The 22,389-nt window shown below is 43.9% G+C and overlaps 1 protein-coding gene and 1 long non-coding RNA gene across 3 annotated transcripts in view; one reads left to right on the top strand and one right to left on the bottom strand.

Moving 5' to 3' along the window:
* Positions 1 to 21,406, top strand: part of hsf2bp (heat shock transcription factor 2 binding protein) — a 110,005-nt gene extending 88,599 nt beyond the window's left edge. The window contains exons 5-9 of one of the 2 annotated variants that reach the window (XM_060040526.1): positions 19,006 to 19,150; positions 19,508 to 19,625; positions 19,892 to 19,995; positions 20,601 to 20,838; positions 20,991 to 21,406. In XM_060040526.1, coding sequence (XP_059896509.1) covers positions 19,006 to 19,150; positions 19,508 to 19,625; positions 19,892 to 19,995; positions 20,601 to 20,838; positions 20,991 to 21,024 — 639 coding nt within the window. In that variant the 3' untranslated portion in view covers positions 21,025 to 21,406. Of the gene's footprint in view, positions 1 to 19,005; positions 19,151 to 19,507; positions 19,626 to 19,891; positions 19,996 to 20,600; positions 20,839 to 20,987 lie in introns of both variants that reach the window. The other variant, XM_060040525.1, reaches the window with a different exon arrangement.
* LOC132448965 (uncharacterized) lies at positions 1,120 to 2,323 on the bottom strand. The gene is made up of 3 exons (XR_009523466.1): positions 2,173 to 2,323; positions 1,951 to 2,055; positions 1,120 to 1,437 (listed from the first exon to the last, which is right to left on the bottom strand). It is a non-coding gene; the product is annotated as an uncharacterized LOC132448965 (long non-coding RNA).
* Positions 21,407 to 22,389: the final 983 nt, after the last annotated feature.

The raw sequence follows: 22,389 nt of genomic DNA, 5'->3' as shown, positions 1-22,389 counted from the left end.
TGTGCTATACAAATAAATATGCCTTACCTTGCCTAGTGAAAAAAGTTAGTCTGGAGCCCTGTTGCCTGCCATTTTGATGCAATGGTGAAGTAGCGGTCCTTATATCTCGGGTCCAGTATTGTTGCCAGATAGTACAGGGGTTCCTCCTCGACGTGACCAAAACGTGATTGCACTGCTTTTAAGGGTTTCCTTTGATGTCTTCACTCCGTGGCCTGTTGTAACACTTTGCTTAAGCAAACACGTCAAGCTTTGGATGGCGAGGATAAAGTCTGCAGCTGTGGCTGTGGCCTTGCTGCTGTTTCCGGTCAGCTGTTCACATGGATCAAGGATGGTCAGCATGTTTTCGATCAGGGTCCATCGGTGGGCAGGCCTTGACATTAAGCATTTTAAGTATTGTTTTACTTGCCCAATAGCAAAATATAGTTGCCCAAAATGGAAAACGTAGGTCTATTAAGAAAATATATAAAACCTGGTATATATATATATTACTGGTATTTGTTGAATTTTATAATAATTTATTATAATTTAAATACAAATTTAAATACAAAAAACATAACAATTATGGTCTGCAAAGCTGTCAAACCACCTAGCCCAACAGAAGAAAGGGCCTCAAAATGTATTTCATTCTCTGAACCGAGGAAACCTAGCCTGGTGGGACCAGCTTGAACTCGCGGTCTTTGCTTAAAATACATAACCATTTGTGATGAAAAAAAAGACAATGAACAGTGTAGATTTACTTTGGCAAAACAGAATTGTCTGGATGAATGTGGACTAGGGCTTCAAATTTCCATTTAATTCTCTGAGCCCTGCCTAAACTCCCAGGGGTTGAACCATGGCCGACGCTGTCTTTGGCAGGTTGTCCACAACCTGTGAACTGCAGCTTCGGCATCAAACTTATCCAGTGAGGGGCCCTCCACTGACAGGAACATCAGTCTCTGCAGCTGAAGAGAGGAAGACTTGACCTCCATTCAGTCTTCACTCTCTTCATTGTCGAAAAGCCCCGCTCACACACTGCCATGTTTACTGGCAGGATCAGGTACACATCCATGAGGGGGGCCAAGCTCTTGAAACGTATTTAGAATTTCACATAAATTAAAAAAATTTACCAATAAAAAAACATTTGTCACACACCTGACTCCCAGTTGTTGTTTTAAATAATATTTAAAGATGAACATTGTTGAACTGCTCTATATAAAAATTCTCCTAAGATAACTTGGCACTTTACCAATCTGTCACACATTGTACACTATATTCACACCTGACTGCAAGACACTCATGAAGAGCTCCCTCATTGGCACTGCTGCTCGTCCCTTGGCAAAGATCTTGTAGTGGTTGTACTCTGCTAAAACCTCATCGACTTCAATGCCAGCTTGTCTCAATAGCTCCTGATAGAACGTGGCCATCTCCCTCATCTCATCGACACCACACTGCCTGAACCTCTCACTTTCAACTGGGTCAGCGCGGTTGCATGCTGGCCAGGACGATAGGTCAAAGGCCCTAAACTTTGCAACCGCGCCGCCTTGCTGCAGATCCTTCAGCCTCTCTTCCAAATGATTGATGATAAAATCTGTTGACAGGAAATGTTAATGTGAATCATTACTTATTTACTGTAAAGGTTAATTAATCAATCCAAATCACACACACACCATTTTTTCTACCAATCACCTCGATCCTCTCTGCTTCAAGCGTGTTGTGGGTTGGATTCTGGAACCTCACTCCTTTATACACGGCAGTCTCCTTTATGGCCTGGTTGACCTTGGCCATTTGGGGACCCATGTCTACCCTCGAGGAAGTGAGTTCCCAGAAACAGGCCTCCTGGCTCTCAACTGCTCGAAACACAGTCGGGTCATCTTTTTGGAAAATTTTTCTCAAGGTGGCAAGGTGGTTAAAATCATCACACATGAAGTGGAGGAAGAGCAAATGATCGCATCCTTTCAGGCAGGAAAGGACCTGTTTGGCCCTGCAGAGAACTGCAGCTGAAGGCTTAGGGAACCTCTCCACAGACGCCATGTCTTCAAAATGTGCGATCAGTACAGGATAGCTGTCACAAACAATCTGTAAAAGATATTATCACTAATCCTAACCCTGTATTGCACCATTTTCTATTGGTCAAATTATAAACAAGAGGATTAACTCAACAGGTTATGTTTAATAATTTACTAAAGTTCTGACCTTGATTGCACGATGCACATAGGGAAGCCAGCGGGCGCCGTGTAGATTTGATGGCTTCAACACCTTTTCTTCAAGTGCCTCTGCAATCATTCTGAGCTCTCTGACAGCCTTGGGGGAGTAGTGGTACTGATTAGATCCCGACCGGTATATCGGCAGGCCGATATTATCGGCCGATATTAGACATTTTTCGAACTATTCGGTATCGGCATTTATAATGGCCGATAAATGAATATTAAAAAAATTATAATGTTTGTCCACCAAAGGGGGCTCTAACGCCTCAAACCTGCTGATTCAGCCAGAGTCAGGCAGAGTGAATGACGGAGATCATCGGTGTTGTTCATAGCTGTGTTCGAAATCGTTCCCTTTCACGGATATAGTGCACTATATAGGGTGCTTGCCATTTTGTAGTGGTGTTCGAATTCTCAGTGGTTAATTTCATGCACTATATAGTGCACTTAAATTCCCTAAATTTGAGTGTACATACGATGTTCCCTACATGTTACTCTTTTATACCAAAATGCAATGCGGTCAAGGTTTTCCTGGTGGAGAAGAAGCTGAATAACCGCGAAAACGAATACATTTAATGATGGAGTCTCCGGCTTTCGTTTAGAAATGTCAACAATTTATTTGGGAGTTAACATAGAAAATGTAACATTCAAAATTAATAAAATAAAAACCTTGATCAAGGAAATGTAGCATTCAACATCAATACAAGCTCCAGCTTTCCTCGTGAGTGCCCGGTTTGTTTACATGATGTGGGCGCATCTGTCTGCGTCACACAAATACCCGGCGCATTTACTGACGCAAATGATGCTTAGAAATGTTCAGCGTAGTGTCCGAATTATCGTTTGTTCGTTCCCTATATAGTGCACTATATCATGAACACTATATAGGGAATAGTGAGGGAGTGAATAGGGAATGATTTCGAACACAGCTCATGTGTGCATGTGTGTTCATGGTAAGTTGGCAACTGTCACGAGACATACATTGCTTGAATAACAATTAAAAGAACATCCCCATCAATTCTCTAAAGTCGATAAGCATGACTTAATTCATGACTACCATGTCCAGTTTTGTTGTTGTTACGTGTTAGCTGAGAGTGAAAAGGATTTAAAGGATAACTACAAATAACTAATGTTAGGGAAATCTGTTTGTTTTGTTGCGCGTTTCTGGATTTTTTTTAAAAATATATATCGGCCGATATATCGGCATATCAGATTTCTAAATCACAAAATATTCGTATCTGTATCGGCCTTATAAATCCTATATCGGTCGGGCTCTAGTACTGATCGTACAGGTTTTTAAGCATTGTCTGCATTTGCTCCATCTTTTTGTTGGTTTTAATTGCCTTTACGATGCCAAGCTCTAATCTGTGGGCAACACAGTGGATTGAGATGAGGGGGTGGTTGAGTTCCTTCTGCAGAAGCGCTGCTAGCTATTTCTGCAGCCCACATTCACAGCTGCCCCATCGCTGCCAAACCCAACCAATTTCTCCTTCCAATCAATAATGCCAGCTTCCTCAAAAGCTGATCAAAAAGAGAAAAATGTAAATCATTAGATAAACATTATGCAAGGCAATTTTATTTGCCATGTTTAGACTTTGACTTTAGCTTTATTGTCCCCTGGGGGAAATTCTTTTTCACTTCAAGGTACATTTGTGGGCTGAACGCAGACAGACAGTAACAGATAAACAGCATTCCCAACAAAACAAAAACAGCATGCAGACAAAATATGTAACTATTGTGGAACAGGAGTGAGTTATCTTGGCATTTTATTTAAGGCTGCTATGGCTGCAGGCACCAGGCTTTTGCCATAGCGTGCCCTCCTGCACAACAGGGACCTGTACCTGCGTCCAGAGGGCATGATGGTGAAGTGGCAGTTGAGTGGGTGTGAGTTGTCCAGTGCTATTGTGGATGCGATGCGTGAAATGGCCTTTAGCTTTGACAGTGTGGGTGTGGGGCGACCGATTAATTTGGCTGCTATGTTTGTGACACGTGTGAGTATGACCCGGCTTTTGACAGTGAGCATTAGGGCTGGGTATCACTAGGTACCCCACGATACGATACTATCACGATATTTTACCCACGATAACGATAATATCACGATACAGCGATTCTGCGATTATCGATATATTGCAAGAAATTTCACCCACGATATATCACGATATCTGCCCGCCCAGAAACGTTGGCCCGCCAATGAGACTCGACCGTGCGAGCGCCACATGTGTGTGTGTTTGTGTGAATACACACACTGTAACGCAAGTGTTTCTTGTCGGTTCTTTGACGTGTCTTGTATTTCCACAACGAGACTGTTGTGGGGGTTATCTGAGCCATGGTTGGGAAAGAATTGGGGGAAAGGAACTTTGGCTTTGACTGGCTGAAGTAGGCCTACATGAACTGCGACATGCCGCCGGTTGCCGCGAGGCACCATCGCCCGGCAGCGGGCAGCAGGCAGCGCCCGGTTCAGTCGACTTCAGGTTGATGTGAAAGTGGAAAAACCAGAGACGTCGCAGAACCCGACAAAGTCGTTTGTGATTCATTATATCGTCTGGAGGCGCACACCGCTTTTGGCCGTGATAATATGTATTAAATGATATCGATTTCTATGTATTATATGATATTATTTAGATATAGAGCTCCAGGACTGTATCGCAAGTGTTGTACACTTCCTTGTTATTTGGATAACCGTTCTGTCGGACTCTCGTCTCTGGTATTTCTACAACGAGACTCGTATTGGGGGTTATCTCAGCCAAGGTTGAGAATGAATTGGGGGGAAGGAACTTTGGCTTTGACTCCCTCAAGAACATGAACCACGACATGGAGGAGAAAGGGATTGTTGGCGGCGAATGTCTCCAGCTTGAGACCCGCTGAGGGACCACCGCCGGAGGCGGAGGTGCCTAAGCGCTGCCCGGCAACGATCCCTTTCTCCTCCTTGTCGTGGTTCAGTCTACTTCACATTGATGAGGACGTTGAAGAACAAGGAACGTCGGAGAACCCAACGCGGTCGTTTGAGATTCATAATATCGGCTCACACATCTTTTGGCGGTTATAATATATATTATATGATATAGATATCTATGTAGGCTATATGATAATATTTTGATATAGAGCTCCAGGACTCCCGTGTGTTCTAGAATATTTACAGAACACGGCTAAAGGCTGTGTGTGCCTCGCCATTGCGATACATCCACTGTAAACAGAGCGAATGGTACCGTGGCTGCAAGCTGCTCAGGGCCCCCAAAACAGCGCATTTGGGGGAAGCTCAATGTGCGACTGGCTCGGAGTGGCTGTAACTCTGCACCACAGCTGAATTTCGGGAACGTCTTTGAATACTGTGTTAGTTGCCCACTAATATCGATATTTGGCGTCAGCATATCGATAACGTCCCGCAAGACGAAATATCGCGATATGTCGTAGTATCGATATTTTGGCACACCCCTAGTGAGCATGTTGAAGAAGCAGGTGGAACAGTAGAGCAGGATGGGCTGGACAATGCATTTGTACAGCAGTAGGAGGAGATGGGATGCAACATAGAGTCCTTTAAGTTTACGGATGGCATACAGTCTTTGATGGCTCCTTTTTTGAATGTCCGTTGTATGCTGGTTGAAAGAGAGTTTATTGTCTATTGTGAGTCCGAGGTATTTAAAGCTGTCAACTGTTTCTACTGTGTCGTTGTTGATGAGAGTGGGGGGCTGGGATGATGGAGTGCCTATTGTTATTTCTTTTGTTTTGGATATATTGAGATGCAGGTGGTTATGTGTGCACCATTTAGAGAAGTGTGTGACAGTGTTGTGGCAATCCAATACAGAGTTATTGTCCGACAGAAGAACTAGGATGGCAGTGTCGTCTGAGTATTTGAGGTAGGTGGTGGTGTGGGAGGGGCTGGTGCACTCATTAGTGTACAGGGTATAAAGGAAAGGGCTAAGCACACAGCCCGGCTCCGGTGTTGGTGGTGAGTGAAGGTGATGTGGTTGTGCCTACCCGTACAGCTTGCCGTCTGTCACTGAGGAAGTTGTGCAGGAGGTGTATCAGGATGGGTGGAGTGCTGAGGTGATGAAGCTTCTTGGATGAGCAGGTTTCTTTGGATGGTGTTGAAGGCGGAGCTGAAGTCCACAAATAGGATCCTGGCGAAATTGCCTGGGGAATCTAGGTGCTGGAGGACAAGATGCAGCAGGCAAATTGAAGGGGGTCCAGATATGGTTTGACGAATGGAAGGATGGTTTTGAGCACCAGTTTTTCCAGGCATTTCATGAGTATGGGTGTGAGGGCAAAGGGGCGGTAATGATTTAGTTTGGTGGGTTGTGGTTTCTTGGGTACCGGGATTATAGTTGCGCTCTTCCAGAGGAGGGGTATTGTGGCAGTCAGGTAGGATTCACAGAAGAGGGAGTGGGCAATTGGAGCCAGCTCAGTGGCACAGGTCTTCAGCACCCTTGCTGGGATGCCGTCGGGTCCTGTGGCCTTGGATGGGTTACACCGGCTGAGCTGGTGGCGGACTTCCTCCACTGTGAAGGGTGCAGACTCATTGGGATCTATTAACGTCTTTGATAGACAAGTAGGCATTGACTGGCCCATCCGTTGCTAGAAAGCTAGCATAAATTAGTTAATTCTCTATTGTAGCGCTGTCTGTTGCCCCCTCAATGAGAATTGAAAAGTATATGGCTTTTTAAATTTTATCCAGCAACTTTCCCTCTCCATATCGTAAATGTCTACGATGAACCTGAAAATTGGACAGAAGTGTATTTTATTTTACATGGGATGACATTTTTTGTTTAGTAAATAAATGTTGAGCCAAGAAGGATTGGGAACGTTGGTAATAAGTGCTGTTACATACCTAGCACAGGCTTTGTCAGACTGGTAACAGCCTGGAAGACTGATGACAGCTGGCATGGGTGCTTCTGTTCCTCTGGCAGCAACGGCACAGTGCTCGTGCCTTTTGCTCTTGCCATGAATGAGCCTCTAAAATATTGTGCCGGAAGGACTTTGTGCCAATTTAAAGAGAGGATGTACTGCAATAAGAACATCAACATGGTTAATAATTAAGCCTTGACAAAAAATAAGCTTGAACTAAATGGTTACAGTTTTACACTGAAGTCTGTGACCCATCAGAATGTATGACAGTAGATGGGCAGTTGTTATTTATACATAGAATATAATTCCTTTACTGTAATTGTAACAACCCAGTCACACAGTGAAGTATAAAATGTGTAATAACTACGTTATAACTAACTAACTAACGCTCCCATTCAGAATGCATTGGTTTACATTTCATTCTGTGTAGCACTAAAAAAGTCGGACAATCGTAATCTGGGACACGATTCAATAGATTAATAACGTTTGTGTGCATGAGCACGAAATCGCGTGATACCGGGTTGGATCATTGTGTGTCACAAAAATGGTTCAACGCGCCTAAGGCGCCTTACGCAGTTAGATGAGCCCGCCCAAAACGTATTTTCCCTCGCTACTTTTCTTTTGCTCCACAAACAAGGCTGAGATTCGAGTTCGAGGAGAGTAGGAAACCCAAACGCGGCCGTGTTTGGGTACATCCTCCGTAGGCGCTCACGGCTGGGTGAGTTTCACCCAGTGGCGTAGTCTACGTCAGGGGTTTTCAAAGTATGAGAGAGTGAGCCCCCCCTCAGAGAAAAAATTCAGCTGAGCCCTTTTTAATTATTTTACACATTTCAAACATCTCCGATCATCATTTTAAAACATTTGGAACATATTTTTGAAACATTTCAAACAAATTTTTTAACATATTTTTTAAACATATTTCTGAAACATTACATATTTTTGCGTTTTTAAACAACACAATTTAACAACTTTATCTAAGCATGTTTTAGCTTAACCTTTTTTAAATACATTTGAACATCTTAATCTGTGTAAACTGCCAGTTTACAGATTCATTCAGGGTCCCCGACTCTGAATTTTCTGAGTCGAATCAGATCTGCCTTTTCAGTCCAGAGATTCGACTATTCGGCGGGGTTTGTTTACCGGCGTTGCTATGGTGACCTAAATTATTATAAGCAACTGATAACGACGCCGGTTTGAAACTAAAACTGTGATTCTGAAAAAAGTATAAATGCTATCAAAATTCCGTTTAGATAGTATTGAAGATACAAGTGTGTAGATTTGTTTAATGGCTTGAACGATGGTAAACGGTTGAAAACGGAATGAGTTACGATGTCTAGAAGTAGGTGTATCAGAATGGGCTGACGTCTTCAATGAAAACAGCTGAAAACGAAGCGGTATGAAACTAAAACTGTGATTCTGAAGACATTTTAAATGATATCGAAATTCTGTTAAGATATTATTGAAGATACAAGTGTGTAGATTTGTTAAATGGTTTGCACGAAGATAAACGGTTGAAAATTGATTTAGTTATGTTACTTCTACAGTTGAAGTACGACTGATGATTTGAATCATCGTCTTTCAGGGGATTTTTCGGGTTTATTTTTTTCTCACGTCGCGCCCCCCCTGAAGAACTCTGGCGCGCCCCACAGTTTGAAAACCACTGGTCTACGTAATACCCAGGTATACGCTGTATACCCACTAGGAACGGTCCAGGATTTCCGTGTACCCACTTAAAAATATGCACGGAACGTATAAATCGTTTTGTGACCAAACTTTTACTTTTTCGCAAATACCGGTTGGGTATAACTGCAATAAGGGAAGTTATCGCCTACATTCCTAAAATTCCCCCTGCGCGCTCACGCTCTGCCCTGTCTCTGTTGAAGCGCGAAGCTGCCCCTTCATCTCTGCATGTTAGTTGCCGGGCCAAGCCCCTCCCTCTCGCGCTGTGATTGGCCACCCACACAGATTGAAAGTTAACAGTTAAAATAACTGGTTACAACGATAAAAAAACAGAACACAACACAAGAGTCCCAGGCTACATGCTACAATAAAATTCAACATTAACATATGAAAAGCTTAGCTCTTTTATTGACCAAGTAATACGGTAGCGTCCACACAAGTTACATTTTCTCAAGTATTTCCGAAGTTCCAGCGCAGTGGAGCTTTTTACTGCAGTGACGCCTCCGTCAGTGTTGCCAGATTAGGCCGGATTTCCTGCCCAATCTGGCGACCCCCATGACGGCTGGGGGAGGGTTATTATCATTTCGAAATCGAATTAAAAAATATATCTTACTTGTGGCAAATTCCAATCTTATAGACAATGATAGAGTTTAACAACATTTTACAAATTCGACAAATTCACTAAACTTTTTTTCCTTTTTGAAAAACAACAATTTCAATTTCTCTAGAAGTGTAACACTGTTTATAAGAAAGGCGTTAATGCTTTTAGGTATGGATTCATCTATTTAAGGGAAATCAAAATCATGTTGTTTTTTTACTTATGGCCTTGATTCCCTTGCATGTGGCCTTTGTGCCCCTAAAATCATGAGATTCCAGGCCTGGACGGGACCCTATAATGTTAAGCTAACTGTTGACAATAATAATAATAAAAAAAAACATTTTCTGTATACGCGTGCAGCTGTGAACTCATGTATTGTAATTTATTGAATGATGTGTACTTTTAGGGTTATGAAAGGTCCTATCTATTAGCGTTCAACACAAATAACTCTTAAGAGCAGTGCCAACATTTAACATTTTAACCATTCAGCGAATAAAAGGCAACGGGCTGATTATCATTTAGGGGGCCACTCAATGACATGCAGAAGCGTCATCAACACGCCCACTTAAGTGGTGTGAGAAATACAGACTTTCTACTCCTTATTCACATATAAGGTCATTTACATTTCCTACAGAGAAAATACTACCTCAGCGGTAGTATTATTTAAGAGATTTTCAGGGTACAAATGGCAGGATATGTTGTTCACACATGCAGCCCATCAGGAGAATAGCCGGAGAATATCAGGACTTACACGTGTGTCTGAAAGCAGCTAGTGTGTGAGCATTTGATTACATTGTAAAATGGGTCAATTTATGGGTTACAGGGGTAATTGTTCAATGGAAAGTCTATTACTATGCATGCAAATCAATTATTCAATAGCTTTGACTGTTATTCAGGGCTCAAAGTGCATTGACTTTTAAAAAATGAATGGCAACTAGTATGTGTGTAACAACAACTAAGGCAGCAACCAAGATTGCGGATTGTACATTGTCTACCTGAAGTGAGAGTTTAAGGTGTTCTTTTATTTTCACCAGAAGAATACGTCATTTAGATTAAACATCTCTTCAAGTGACCTGGCCAAGATAGGCAGCTGTAGCCTACAGTCACACATGGATGTAGCCTACACACAAAACATTATAAAAAGAAAACAATTAAAACAGTCGGCAGGGGGGAGGGGGGATATCAATATCGCATGACATTTCAACAACAAAGTGTAGTCTTATGGTGGACTCTAGACATAATTCATAATCATACTGAGTTTTAGGGATGCTGGCTCGTTAAGATCGTGCAACTGGCTCGAAGGGCTGCAGCGGCTGCCGTGTCGGAGGCTAAGCAGCGGGTGTGGGAGAAGTTCGGAGAGGCCATGGAGAAGGACTTTCGGTCGGCACCAAAGTGTTTCTGGAAGACTATCCGGCACCTCAGGAGGGGGAAACGGGGAACCATCCAAGCTGTGTACAGTAAGGACGGGACTCTGTTGACCTCAACTGAGGAGGTCGTCGGACGTTGGAAGGAACACTTTGAGGAACTCCTGAATCCGAATAACACGCCCTCTATGTTGGAGGCAGAGCTCGAGGTTGATGGTGTTTCGTCGTCAATTTCCCTGGTGGAGGTCACTGAGGTAGTCAAACATCTCCGCAGTGGCAAAGCCCCAGGGATTGATGAGATCCAGCCAGAAATGCTAAAGGCTCTGGGTGTTGAGGGGCTGTCATGGTTGACACGCCTATTCAACATCGCGTGGGAGTCGGGTACAGTGCCAAAGGAGTGGCAAACCGGGGTGGTGGTTCCCCTGTTCAAAAAGGGGGACCAGAGAGTGTGTGCCAATTACCGGGGTATCACACTTCTCAGCCTCCCTGGTAAAGTCTACTCCAAGGTGCTGGAAAGGAGGGTTCGGCCGATCGTCGAACCTCAGATTGAAGAGGAACAATGCGGTTTTCGCCCCGGACGTGGAACTACGGACCAGCTCTTCACTCTCGCAAGGATCCTGGAGGGGGCCTGGGAGTATGCACATCCGGTCTACATGTGTTTTGTGGATCTGGAGAAGGCGTATGACCGGGTCCCCCGGGAGAAACTGTGGGAGGTGCTGCGGGAGTATGGGGTAAGGGGGTCTATCCTCAGGGCCATCCAATCTTTGTACTCCCAAAGCGAGAGCTGTGTTCGTGTTCTCGGCAGCCAGTCAGTTTCGTTCTCAGTGGGTGCTGGTCTCCGCCAGGGCTGCGCCTTGTCACCAATCCTGTTTGTGATATACATGGACAGGATATCGAGGCGTAGTCATGGTGGGGAGGGGTTGCAGTTCGGTGGTCTGAGGATCTCGTCACTGCTTTTTGCAGATGATGTGGTCCTCATTGGATCATCGGCCTGTGACCTTCAGCACTCACTTGATCGGCTGGCGGCCGAGTGTGAATCGGCTGGGATGAGGATCAGCACTGCTAAATCTGAGGCCATGACTCTTAGCAGGAAACCGGTGGATTGCTTACTCCGGGTAGGAAATGAGTCCTTAGCCCAAGTGAAGGAGTTCAAGTACCTCGGGGTCTTGTTCGCGAGTGAGGGTACTATGGAGCGTGAGATTGGCCGGAGAATCGGAGCAGCGGGGGCGGTATTGCGTTCGCTTTACCGCACCGTTGTAACGAAAAGAGAGCTGAGCCGCAAGGCAAAGCTCTCGATCTACCGGTCGATCTTCGTTCCTATCCTCACCTATGGTCATGAGGGCTGGGTGATGACCGAAAGGACGAGATCGCGGGTACAAGCGGCCGAGATGAGTTTTCTCAGAAGGGTGGCTGGCGTCTCCCTTAGGGATAGGGTGAGAAGCTCAGCCATCCGTGAGGAACTCGGATTAGAGCCGCTGCTCCTTTACTTAGAAAGGAGTCAGCTGAGGTGGTTCGGGCATCTGGTAAGGATGCCCACTGGGCGCCTTCCTTGGGAGGTGTTTCAGGCACGTCCAGTGGGGAGGAGACCTCGGGGAAGACCCAGGACTAGGTGGAGAGATTATATCTCAACACTGGCCTGGGAACGCCTCGGGATCCCCCCGTCAGAGCTGGTCAATGTGGCCCGGGAAAGGGAAGTCTGGGGCCCCCTGCTTGAGCTGCTCCCCCCGCGACCCGACCCCGGATAAGCGGATGACGATGAGGATGATGAGGATCTCAGAAAAATATTTTCTTTTGGCCTCTCTCACAGACGACTGGTAGGGGCGCCAGCAATCTCGCATAATTTGGAAAGACACTTGTAGTTTGTCCTTTTTCCACTTTCTCTCTGCTCTTCTACACTCCTGTCTAGAAGCCCTGGTGGTTTCATTCAACCAGGGTTCAGCCTCCGATTTAGTTTTTTGCCGTCTGATTTTATGTGGAGCCACAATGTCTAAGGCAGTTTGACAGGAGTTGAGAAACCAACAGTTCAGTGACTCAGTATCATATGACACATTTTCAGGAATAACACAGTTCTGGTTGAAAACAGTGGAAAAACGTGCGGCAGTGGAGGGGTTCATAACCCGACATTTGCGAGCGACTGCGCAAGGTTTAGCTGTCAAACGGTTCACAGCGGCTTCAAACAGAACAGGCATATGATCAGAGAAAAAGGCATCACAGATCTCCAGATTGCAAACGGGCAAACCATAGGATAAGACGAGGTAAAGTGTATGACCGCGTTCATGTGTCGGCCCAAGTACAGCTTGGACAATGTCAAACGAGTCAATGATATTTAAAAAGTTTCTCGCCAATGAGTTCTTCTCAGGACAACAGACGTGAATGTTACAATCCCCCACGATGAGGACCCGGTCATAATTCGGCATAATATCCGACAGGAATATAGAGAAGTCCATCAAAAAGTCTTTGTTATATTTGGGAGGACGATAAATCACAGCACACAACACAGTGTGGGGATGACCCAGCTCAAATAAGCTCAGTTCGAAGCTCACGGGGGATGGCCGTGATATTTGTTTGCATTTAAAGTCACTCTTATAAACAGTCGCAATTCCTCCTCCTCGACCAGACGACCGGGGAGAATTGAAATAGGAGCACTCGTCAGGTAGGAGATCAGAAAAGACTCTGGACTCACCCGCACTTAGCCAGGTCTCGGAGATAAAAAGAAAGTCCAGCTCCCGCGTAACGAAGAAGTCCTTGAGGATAAAAGCTTTATTTCCAAGTGATCTGGCGTTAACCAAGCCAAATCTAGCAGGAGCCGGCGGACAACCTGCTGACGATGGGGCGCGAGCCAGGGGCCGAAGATACTCCAGATTTGCTCCACGCCAGCGTAAACAAGGGGAGCAGGGACGGTGGGGCTGGAAGGCCTCATCGCAGCCCGTCACCTTCACCAGAGAGGAAGCAACAGGATCCAGGAAGCGCTGAGAGACACACAGGCGAGGGGCAGCACCATATCCACCATATCGATCAGGACGTGCCAACCCCAACCTCAGCTTCACGAGATAGCCGCTACGTTTCCCCCGTCGCCGGTACCTTCTTCTCCGAGGTAGTGGAGCAAGCGTGCGGCGGAGGTCGGCCGGGAGATCCGGTGGGAAAGGTGTCCCCCCTTCACAATAGTCCGATTTTTGAAAATTTATAGTAGCGTTTCTCAGATCTAGCAATGTTTGGCGATCATAGACCAGAAGAGCGTTGATGTTATGTACAAGCGTTAAAAGCAGCAAAAACAAACACAACAGGTAGAGCACCTGACGGCGAGCCTGACACACTGGCGCCATCTTGGCCTACCACTCTAACTCAAGCCTCCCTCCAGTCTAAAACTCTGGCCCTCTTAAGGAGCACCAGAATGGGTGTGAGCCACAGCTGCAGACCAGTGGCGGCTGGTAGTTTTTAAAGTGCGGGAGGAAGGACTGCGCGCTTGGTTGCCATTGGCCTGCTTGCAATGTTGGTGTATGGTGGCGTAAGAATGTCGGACTCAAGTTGTTTCAGGGTGTTTTGGTGAACTACAAAATAGTATGGAGAGATAGTTATGTGAATAATTTTGATACAAAGCCACCAGTGGCATCACTGTAATTTGAAAGCTGGTGGGCAGCATGTCTTTGAAATGGACTACAAGGGCAGAAGGAAAGGATGCAAAGCCCATTAGTCAAATCAGGCCTACTCTTGATTTGTAAAAGTAAATTAAAAAATCTGGGCCTATTTTTGCCCTCAATGACTGAAGTTATTGGTTGTAATTTAGCTATGTTTATTTTCAGTAGCAATTTTTTTAAGAAAAGACTGACCAAAAGTGATGCCATTTAAAATGCATCATGCTCTGAATCATTCACCCTTTCCACACAATTTCCACAATATCAAACAGAACGGTCAGATTAACAAACTAGTAAAAGAACAAGAACATAATTCTAGATTCAACCTGATCTATAGACATGGTGCCTAGCAAGGAAAGTCGCATAGCAGCACCAACGTGAACTTGACACTAGTCGTGGTGTTTGGTTGCCCTATCAAGACAGCCCACGCTGGAGATTTGCCATTATTCATTAGCAAACAGGGCCAGCAATACAGTTGATTGCTAGTAATGCTACCAGTAAGCCATGAGTACCTAACAAACCATGTAGCACCCACAACACTGACGTTGCCATTACTTTTGGTGATCTCGATTTTGCGAAGTGGTCTACCTTTTTCTTGGGTCGCTAACTTAGCACTGTAACTCAATGAATGGAATGCTTTGCGTAATTAAACATGAACAATGTCCTCTGTTTCCAATGTTTCCATTGTACACTTTATTTGCAAATGTTAGAATTTCGTTATCCATCAGATGATTTCACGTGCTTTGCGTCTCATGAGCGGCAATGCAGGCAGAGCGGGTTTGTTATCGACAGCGTTGCCAGATTGGGCAAATATCCCGCCCAATGATAATTTTCCCAGCCTAACGTGGTTAAAAGTAGCCCAATTGGGTGCGAAATCTGGCAACACTGCTCACCAGCCATGGATCCTGCTTATTGGTTCATAGCGCAGCGCGACTAGATTTTTGCCCGAATCAGACGCCTGTAAGGTCACACCCACTCTCTCCCATTGAAACCCATGTTATTCACCGGCCGCCAGTACTTTCTGGGAAATGAATCGCAGTCAACGGAGGCTGAGGGAGGACCTTCCTCCCTGAAGAAATTGTCAAAAGGCGATAGGGGGTGCTAATGTCCCTTTACCCAGGGAAACGAACATTATATATTCAAAGGCATTAAAGTAGTCATATTTAAGGGCATTAATTCATTACAGTAGTCCGGACAATCTACATTTTTTATTCTCAACAATGTTAAGGAGGATCTTCCTCCCTCTCCTCAATGAAGAAGCCTCCACTGCTGCAGACTATTACGGCTAACAGCCAGACAGGAATATGTGCATCTTTTAAAACATGGTATAAAACAGTGAAGATGCCATTCACATCTTCACAAGCTGTCAAACTATTAATGTTCTTAATCGTGATTAAGCGCATGGTATTTGTGAGTTATCTCGCGATTAATCACACTTTAAAATGATATTTTAAATTTAAATTAAATGAGATTATCAAATGGAATGACACGCTCAGTTCGAAGCTCACGGGGGATGGCCGTGATATTTGTTTGCATTTAAAGTCACTCTTATAAACAGTCGCAATTCCTCCTCCTCGACCAGACGACCGGGGAGAATTGAAATAGGAGCACTCGTCAGGTAGGAGATCAGAAAAGACTCTGGACTCTGGATATTTTAAATTTAAATTAAATGAGATTATCAAATGGAATGACACGTTGTCATTCATACCAAATGTACTTAATAAGCAAAAACTAGACCAATTAATCTTGAGGGAGATTCATATGATTTCTGATATCAATGTTGACATTCTGTGGGCAAAAGCAGAAGTAAAACAAAAACATCTGTTAATGCGTTAATTATTATTAATCGCGTTAAAATATGATTGCAATAACGCGTTATTAATGTGCTAATTAATAAATACATAATTACATTTCCGATAGTTTTGGGAGGGGGGGCGGAGGATCGTTACTACTTTACGAAACATGTCAAATAGGGGTGGGAATCTCTTGGCACCTCACTAGGGCTGTAACGATACACAAATTCACGATTTGGTTTGTATCACGATTTTTGACCCACGGTTCGATACATCCCACGATTCTTTTAAATTTAAAAAGCATTTTATTGAAACAACACTTAAATACCAATTATCTTAATGTAACATTTAATAACAAATAATTTGGAACACTGAACAGATTTGAACCGAAAGAATACTATTAAAGTATAGCTAAATTAATAAAGAAATAACCAAAGATTGCAGTTGGAGGATGCTTTTTGCTGGTAGGCATAATAGGGCCCCTTTAACTGTTAGGTTGGTTTATTCAAATATCCTTATTAGCGCTTCTTATTAGGCTATGTAGCTTAAATAATGACATAATCAGGCCGTATAGAATGCAACATGTTTAATAGCCTAACTTTCAATAGATGAGGAAAAACATGAACGTCGCAATAACGAGGCATAGTGTTACGAGTAGCATATGTGTGTGCGGGAGAATGGCAGTGTGCGTATGCGTGTGTGAGTGACGTCAGCGAGTGAGTGGACGAGCGAGGAGAGCGAGCGGTAGCGCGTGTGTCTAGTGAAGAAGCGAACGAGTCCGGTAGAATAAAGTACCCATCCTGTCAATAATCGGTGGCCGCTTCATTCCGACCTATAAGCAGACAAACTGCCAGTCAAATCACACAAAACAATAGAGACAGCATCACACAGGCAATTTTTTTCGCGCTTGGCCCACTCTGGATAAATGTCGTTCATATGAGGACTTCGACGGCTGTGGAGAAATGCAATCCTCCGTAGCCACGGAGAGCTGTGATCACAGAGAGGGCATCTCGTCACATATTTACGGCATCGATAGGAGGGGGCGCTGTCAGCAGACTATTATTTAGACAAATTATTAGCAAATTTCAATCGGACAATTTGACCGAAGAGTTAGAAAGGGCATATCGCGCTTCTGCCTTCTCACACCGCGAGACAGGTTCGTGGCTTTGAGTATCGCGATTTTCGGTTTGATACGCGTATCGTTACAGCCCTACACCTCACGATTCGATCCCGATTATGAGGTCAACGATTCGATTCTGAAGCGATTATCGATGCATTTCGATGCAACCATTTTTTTTATGTACATTTCCATGCGTGATTTTCAAAAATATATATATACATTTGGGTTTGCTACTCAGTTTTCTAATCACTTCCTACTTTTGTGATGATCATTAAAGGGACACTGTGTAATATTTTAAGTCATTTATTACCTCAAATCAACGTATTCATTCATAAATAAGTCCTCATTGGTGTAAAATTATCTCTGCCAAAAATCTCACTTATCCTCCAGAGCGAAGAATAATTAATATGTAGTTACATAGGATGGGTAAGCTTCATGGAGGCTTCCATGTTCTTCCGGTCTATGAACTACCGAGAGGGACAAAAAGCACTACGTGGTACAGGAAATGCAAACGCGTTTTCACTCTAAGCCAGCGTGAATGATGACTGAAATAATTCAGCATCTTGCTCGAGGAATAATTACTCATACATCATTAGCTTACACTAATGATTCAATGCAATTTGAAATTTGTTTGAAATAACGAACCCCATCGTCACTCGAATGACTCGATGAGGTAGTATTGGATGTCATGACACAGCTTCTTGGCACATACTGCCCACCATAGTTTTTGAACAAGCGAGTACTATTAGTTTGAATGCAATATACAATTGTACCACTAGATGGGAGTAACACAGTGCAAACTGTGTCACAGTAAACACAGTGTCCCTTTAAAGACATCAACAATTGAATTAACTTATTTCATAATAGAGAAAGCTTTTCTCACAAAAATGACTTTCTATGAACAATGCAATAATGAATGCAGCTTGCATTATAACACAATATGGAAGCATGCAAAAAATAGGTTTCAGTTTTATTCAACCCTTATTTTTTTTCAACCCTAAAAGATGCTGTCTGAGACGGCCAAGTCCTCTTAAAAACTATTAAATTTGAATTCAAGCCAATTCAAGCTAATTCTGTCAACATACATGTTGTTGATTGGACCCGTAAGATAACGCTTGATGACCACTTAAAGTCTAAAGCCCATGTAAAGAACAAGGAACAGTTGCGTGTAACCAGAGCATGCCTCCTCAAAACATCAGCACTAGAGCAAGCAATCCGCAGATTCATGACGGGAATATATTAAGGTCTGTGTGGTGCAGAGTCTGACATCCCCTTAGAAAAAATAGAAAAGCTTGTTTCTAGTGAGGCATTGGGAAAATGTGTGAATTCTCAGACAAACTCACCTGCCCCGTATTTGACCAATAGATAACTGTTCTTCTGAAGATCGTTCTAAATATCGTCATTGCTGAGCTGTCCGCATATATATTATTATTCAAAAGACGAGCTATCTTGTTGAAATAACGCGGTGTTGTCAGCAGCTGCAAAATAGTACAATGTTGTGTTAATCATTAAAAAAGTTTTATTTATTCATAAAAGTATCTCTGATAATAAAATTATGTATTTTTTGGGTCAGACTTTTTTTCTAAATCTTTGCAGCCCGGTGGCCAATGCTCCATGGCCCGGCACCGGTTGAGAAACCCTGCTTTAGACCACTTTATATTAATATGAACAATAAGACACATTTCAATAAAGAGGCTATATATTAAATGATATTATATATTATATTATGTTATATATATATATATATATATATATTATATAACATTATTTTTATGTGTACATGATCCATGTTGTGTCAGGGGAAGCTGCCCTCCTTCTTGGACCTGGCGGGTCAGACCCTTCAGAGCTTCGTCCAGTCTGGGGAGGATGTCTCCACGCCTGGACCTCTAGATCAGACCTCCACTGAGCACCAGTTTGTCCTTGCTCTGGCTGGGATAATCACAAGTGAGTCCAGTATGATGACCCTAACCCTTGACCTCTAGACCAGACCTCCAATGAGAACACCACTAGACCCAGGGGGACCTGGACTACTCGGTCCTATTACTCAACACCCCTAGACTCATTGCTAACATAAGTTCTAACATGCTAACCGCTAACATGCTAAGTGCCAACATGCTAAGTGCTTACATGCTAAGTGCTTTCATTCTGAGTGCTAAGTTAACATTGAAATTATGAAAAGCGCATACCAACCTTGGCAGAAACCAACTGCCGTATGTTAAGCGTAAACCAGTTGCCAAAAGAACCTCGATATCATTGAGCGTTAGCAGCTCAACGCCTCCATCTCGTTCCTCTCCTCGGTAGACGTAGCAGCGGTGCCCTGTGGGCGGGACTTCCTGTCAAGCAGTGGTCATGGGCTGCTGGGCACACTGATGCAGCTGCTGGAGCCCAGGAAGCCTGGCGCCTTGCCAAGACTCAAAGTGTATGATAAACAATCACAGCCAATCCCTGTCCTGCATGGTGTCCTCATTCAGCCAATGTCTATCCTGCATGGTCTCCTTATTCAACCAAACCCTGTCCTGAATGGTCTCCTTATTCAGCCAAGCCCTAACCTGCATGGTCTCCTCATTCAGCCAATCCCTGTCCTGCACGGTCTCCTCATTTAGCCAATCCCTGTCCTGCATGGTTTCCTCATTCAGCCAATCCCTGTCCTGCATGGTCTCCTCATTCAGCTATGATGTGTTCCAGGCTGATGCTGATGGCTCTGTACAATGTCAGCATCAGTGTCAGAGGACTGAAGTACATCAGCCAGAGCCCCGGTCTGCTCCCTATGGTCTGGACCCTTCTGGAGGGTGAGGACTACTGCTACTACTACTACTACTATTACTATTAGTACTACTAGTACTACTATTTCTACCTTTGGTCTGAACCCTGCTGGGGGTTGAGGACTACTGCTACTACTATAACTATTGGTACTACTTCTACTATTACTACCTATGGTCTGGACCCTGCTAGAGGATAAGGTACTACTACTACTTACTACTACTACTAATCCAATTATTATTACCTACTATCACTATTACTAGTATTACTACTATAACCACTACTACTACTAGTGTTACTACCTATGGTCTGGACCCTGCTGGAGGATAAGGAACGACTACTACTACTGTTACTACTATTACTATTGCTACTATTACTTCAACATCTAGCTCTCTAACTCCTGACCTACTTTTCTGGTTTCCACTCCACTTCAGAGTTCTGTTTGTCCTGGTGTTTCTTGAATCACCTTCACAGTATAACTGAAAATGAAACGATTGCAACAAGGCAGGGGTCGACTTCCAGGAAATTAAAATAAATAGAATCCTGGCTGCTAGTGATGAATCACTTGAAAACAATGAGATGCTTACAGGACTGTTAGTCAGGTAATGTTCCTTTATCTCCCCCTCCCTCTTAGACCAGGACCCAGACGTATGTCTTCACTCCCTGCGCCTCCTGCAGTCTCTGCTCCTGGAGGAGGAGGTGGAGACCACCATGGGAGCGGCTCTGTTGACCTCTCCGTGTCTGGAGCACGTCTGCCGCCTGACCTCCAGCCAGCAGCCTGCTCTCAAACAGACCGCCTGCGACACCTTGGAGGACATTCAGGCCTTGTTCTGCAAACTAGGAAAACCTGATCGCCAGAGTAGCTTCCAACAGTAATTATTAACATTTCAGTAAACCTGATCGCCAGAGGAGCTTCCAACAGTCATTAGAAACATATCATTACATAGGACACAACTTAACTGATGGACAAAAACCTCTTTTAGGACCCTACCCTAATGTTCCTTCTCCTTCCTCCTACCAGCAGAGAGACGAAAACCCCTGTAAGGACCCTACCATGATGTTCCTTCTCCTTCCTCCTACAAGCAGGGATGTGTAAACCTCTTTAAGGACCCTACCCTGATGGCTCAGACAACAAGTTTTAGATTGTTAATAGTAATGTTTACATTTTGAAATAAACAAAATTGGAGTTTAAATAAACTCAGTTTGCTTTGAATAATATTTCGAATAATATTCAAAAATCAGTCAATCAAGAACCCCCCAAGCACCTCGTATACACGCACACACAATGACACAGGGTGAGGCTTTTATGATTTGTATGAAATCAATCTGTTTATTTCAACAACTGCACCATCAACACATCAAAATCATTTCAACCTGGGCTTAGGCAGATAGGCCTACCTCCGCCGAAAGCAGATCGCTATTTATTTTACTGAACACAGCCTGCATGACGGTGAACTAGATACGTCTTTAGCATATGGAAACTATGGGCAAAAAAATAATTTCACACGGTGTGTACAATTTATTTGTTACCAGCATTCGGAGTGTTCATCAGCAGAGAAATATTCCGCCAAAGACGTTGACGTCGCTTAGCAACCGAGGACGCTGGGGTTGATAATTTACCGGACTACTTGCGGAGTGATATGACAGAAAAAAATCACTTTCCTTGACAGCGGTCAATATATGCTTAGCAACGGTGAATTATCAAAAAATTATTCACCACCGGAAGTTATGAAGGCCCATGCAAGTGTATGGAGGGTGAAGGCCCATGCAAGTGTATGGAGGGTGAGGCAGGGCTGTATGGAGGGTGAGACAGGCCTGTATAGAGGGTAAGACAGGCCTGTATGGAGGGTGAGAAGGCAGCCTCAATTTAGTTCCTCTAGTATATTCAGAGAATACCTCACAATCATTACCTGTTATCTAGGTTAAACATTAAAAAAAGTGGCATGATATGATGTGAGATGGAGATTCAGTTGGTGGCGCTTGTTGGACTGAAAGACACGTATAGGTTCCCAGGTTCCCGGTCTTTATGGCCAAACAATGGTTCAACTCAGTATGGCACTGTTGGTGTTGTTGCTCCTTTTAAAAGGTAAGATCAACTTTTCACAATGCCAATATATGCATATTTCTTAAACATTGAGCTAGCAGCACCATGTGAATTTATGTATGTATAGGTATGAGTGTTTTTACCAGATCATGTGAGTAGGGCTACTACTGAGTTTCTGTGAGACACTGTAAAACAGTTGGAGGTATACGTAGATGTTGATGATGAACACATGCGTGCTAAATACAAAATGGTCTCACGGGATTCTGTGAAATGACCACGGATGCTTAACTCAAAATCCGTGGAATCCTCACGGAAACACGCCAATTTCCGTGGTATGGCCACGGATTTTGCTCCAATGCAAGTTGATGACACTCATATT

This window comes from Gadus macrocephalus, chromosome 20 (genome assembly GCF_031168955.1).
Source record: "Gadus macrocephalus chromosome 20, ASM3116895v1".
NCBI lineage: Eukaryota > Metazoa > Chordata > Actinopteri > Gadiformes > Gadidae > Gadus > Gadus macrocephalus.
The sequence above is the reverse complement of the archived record's forward strand: the minus strand, read 5'-3'. Positions and strand labels throughout refer to the sequence as shown.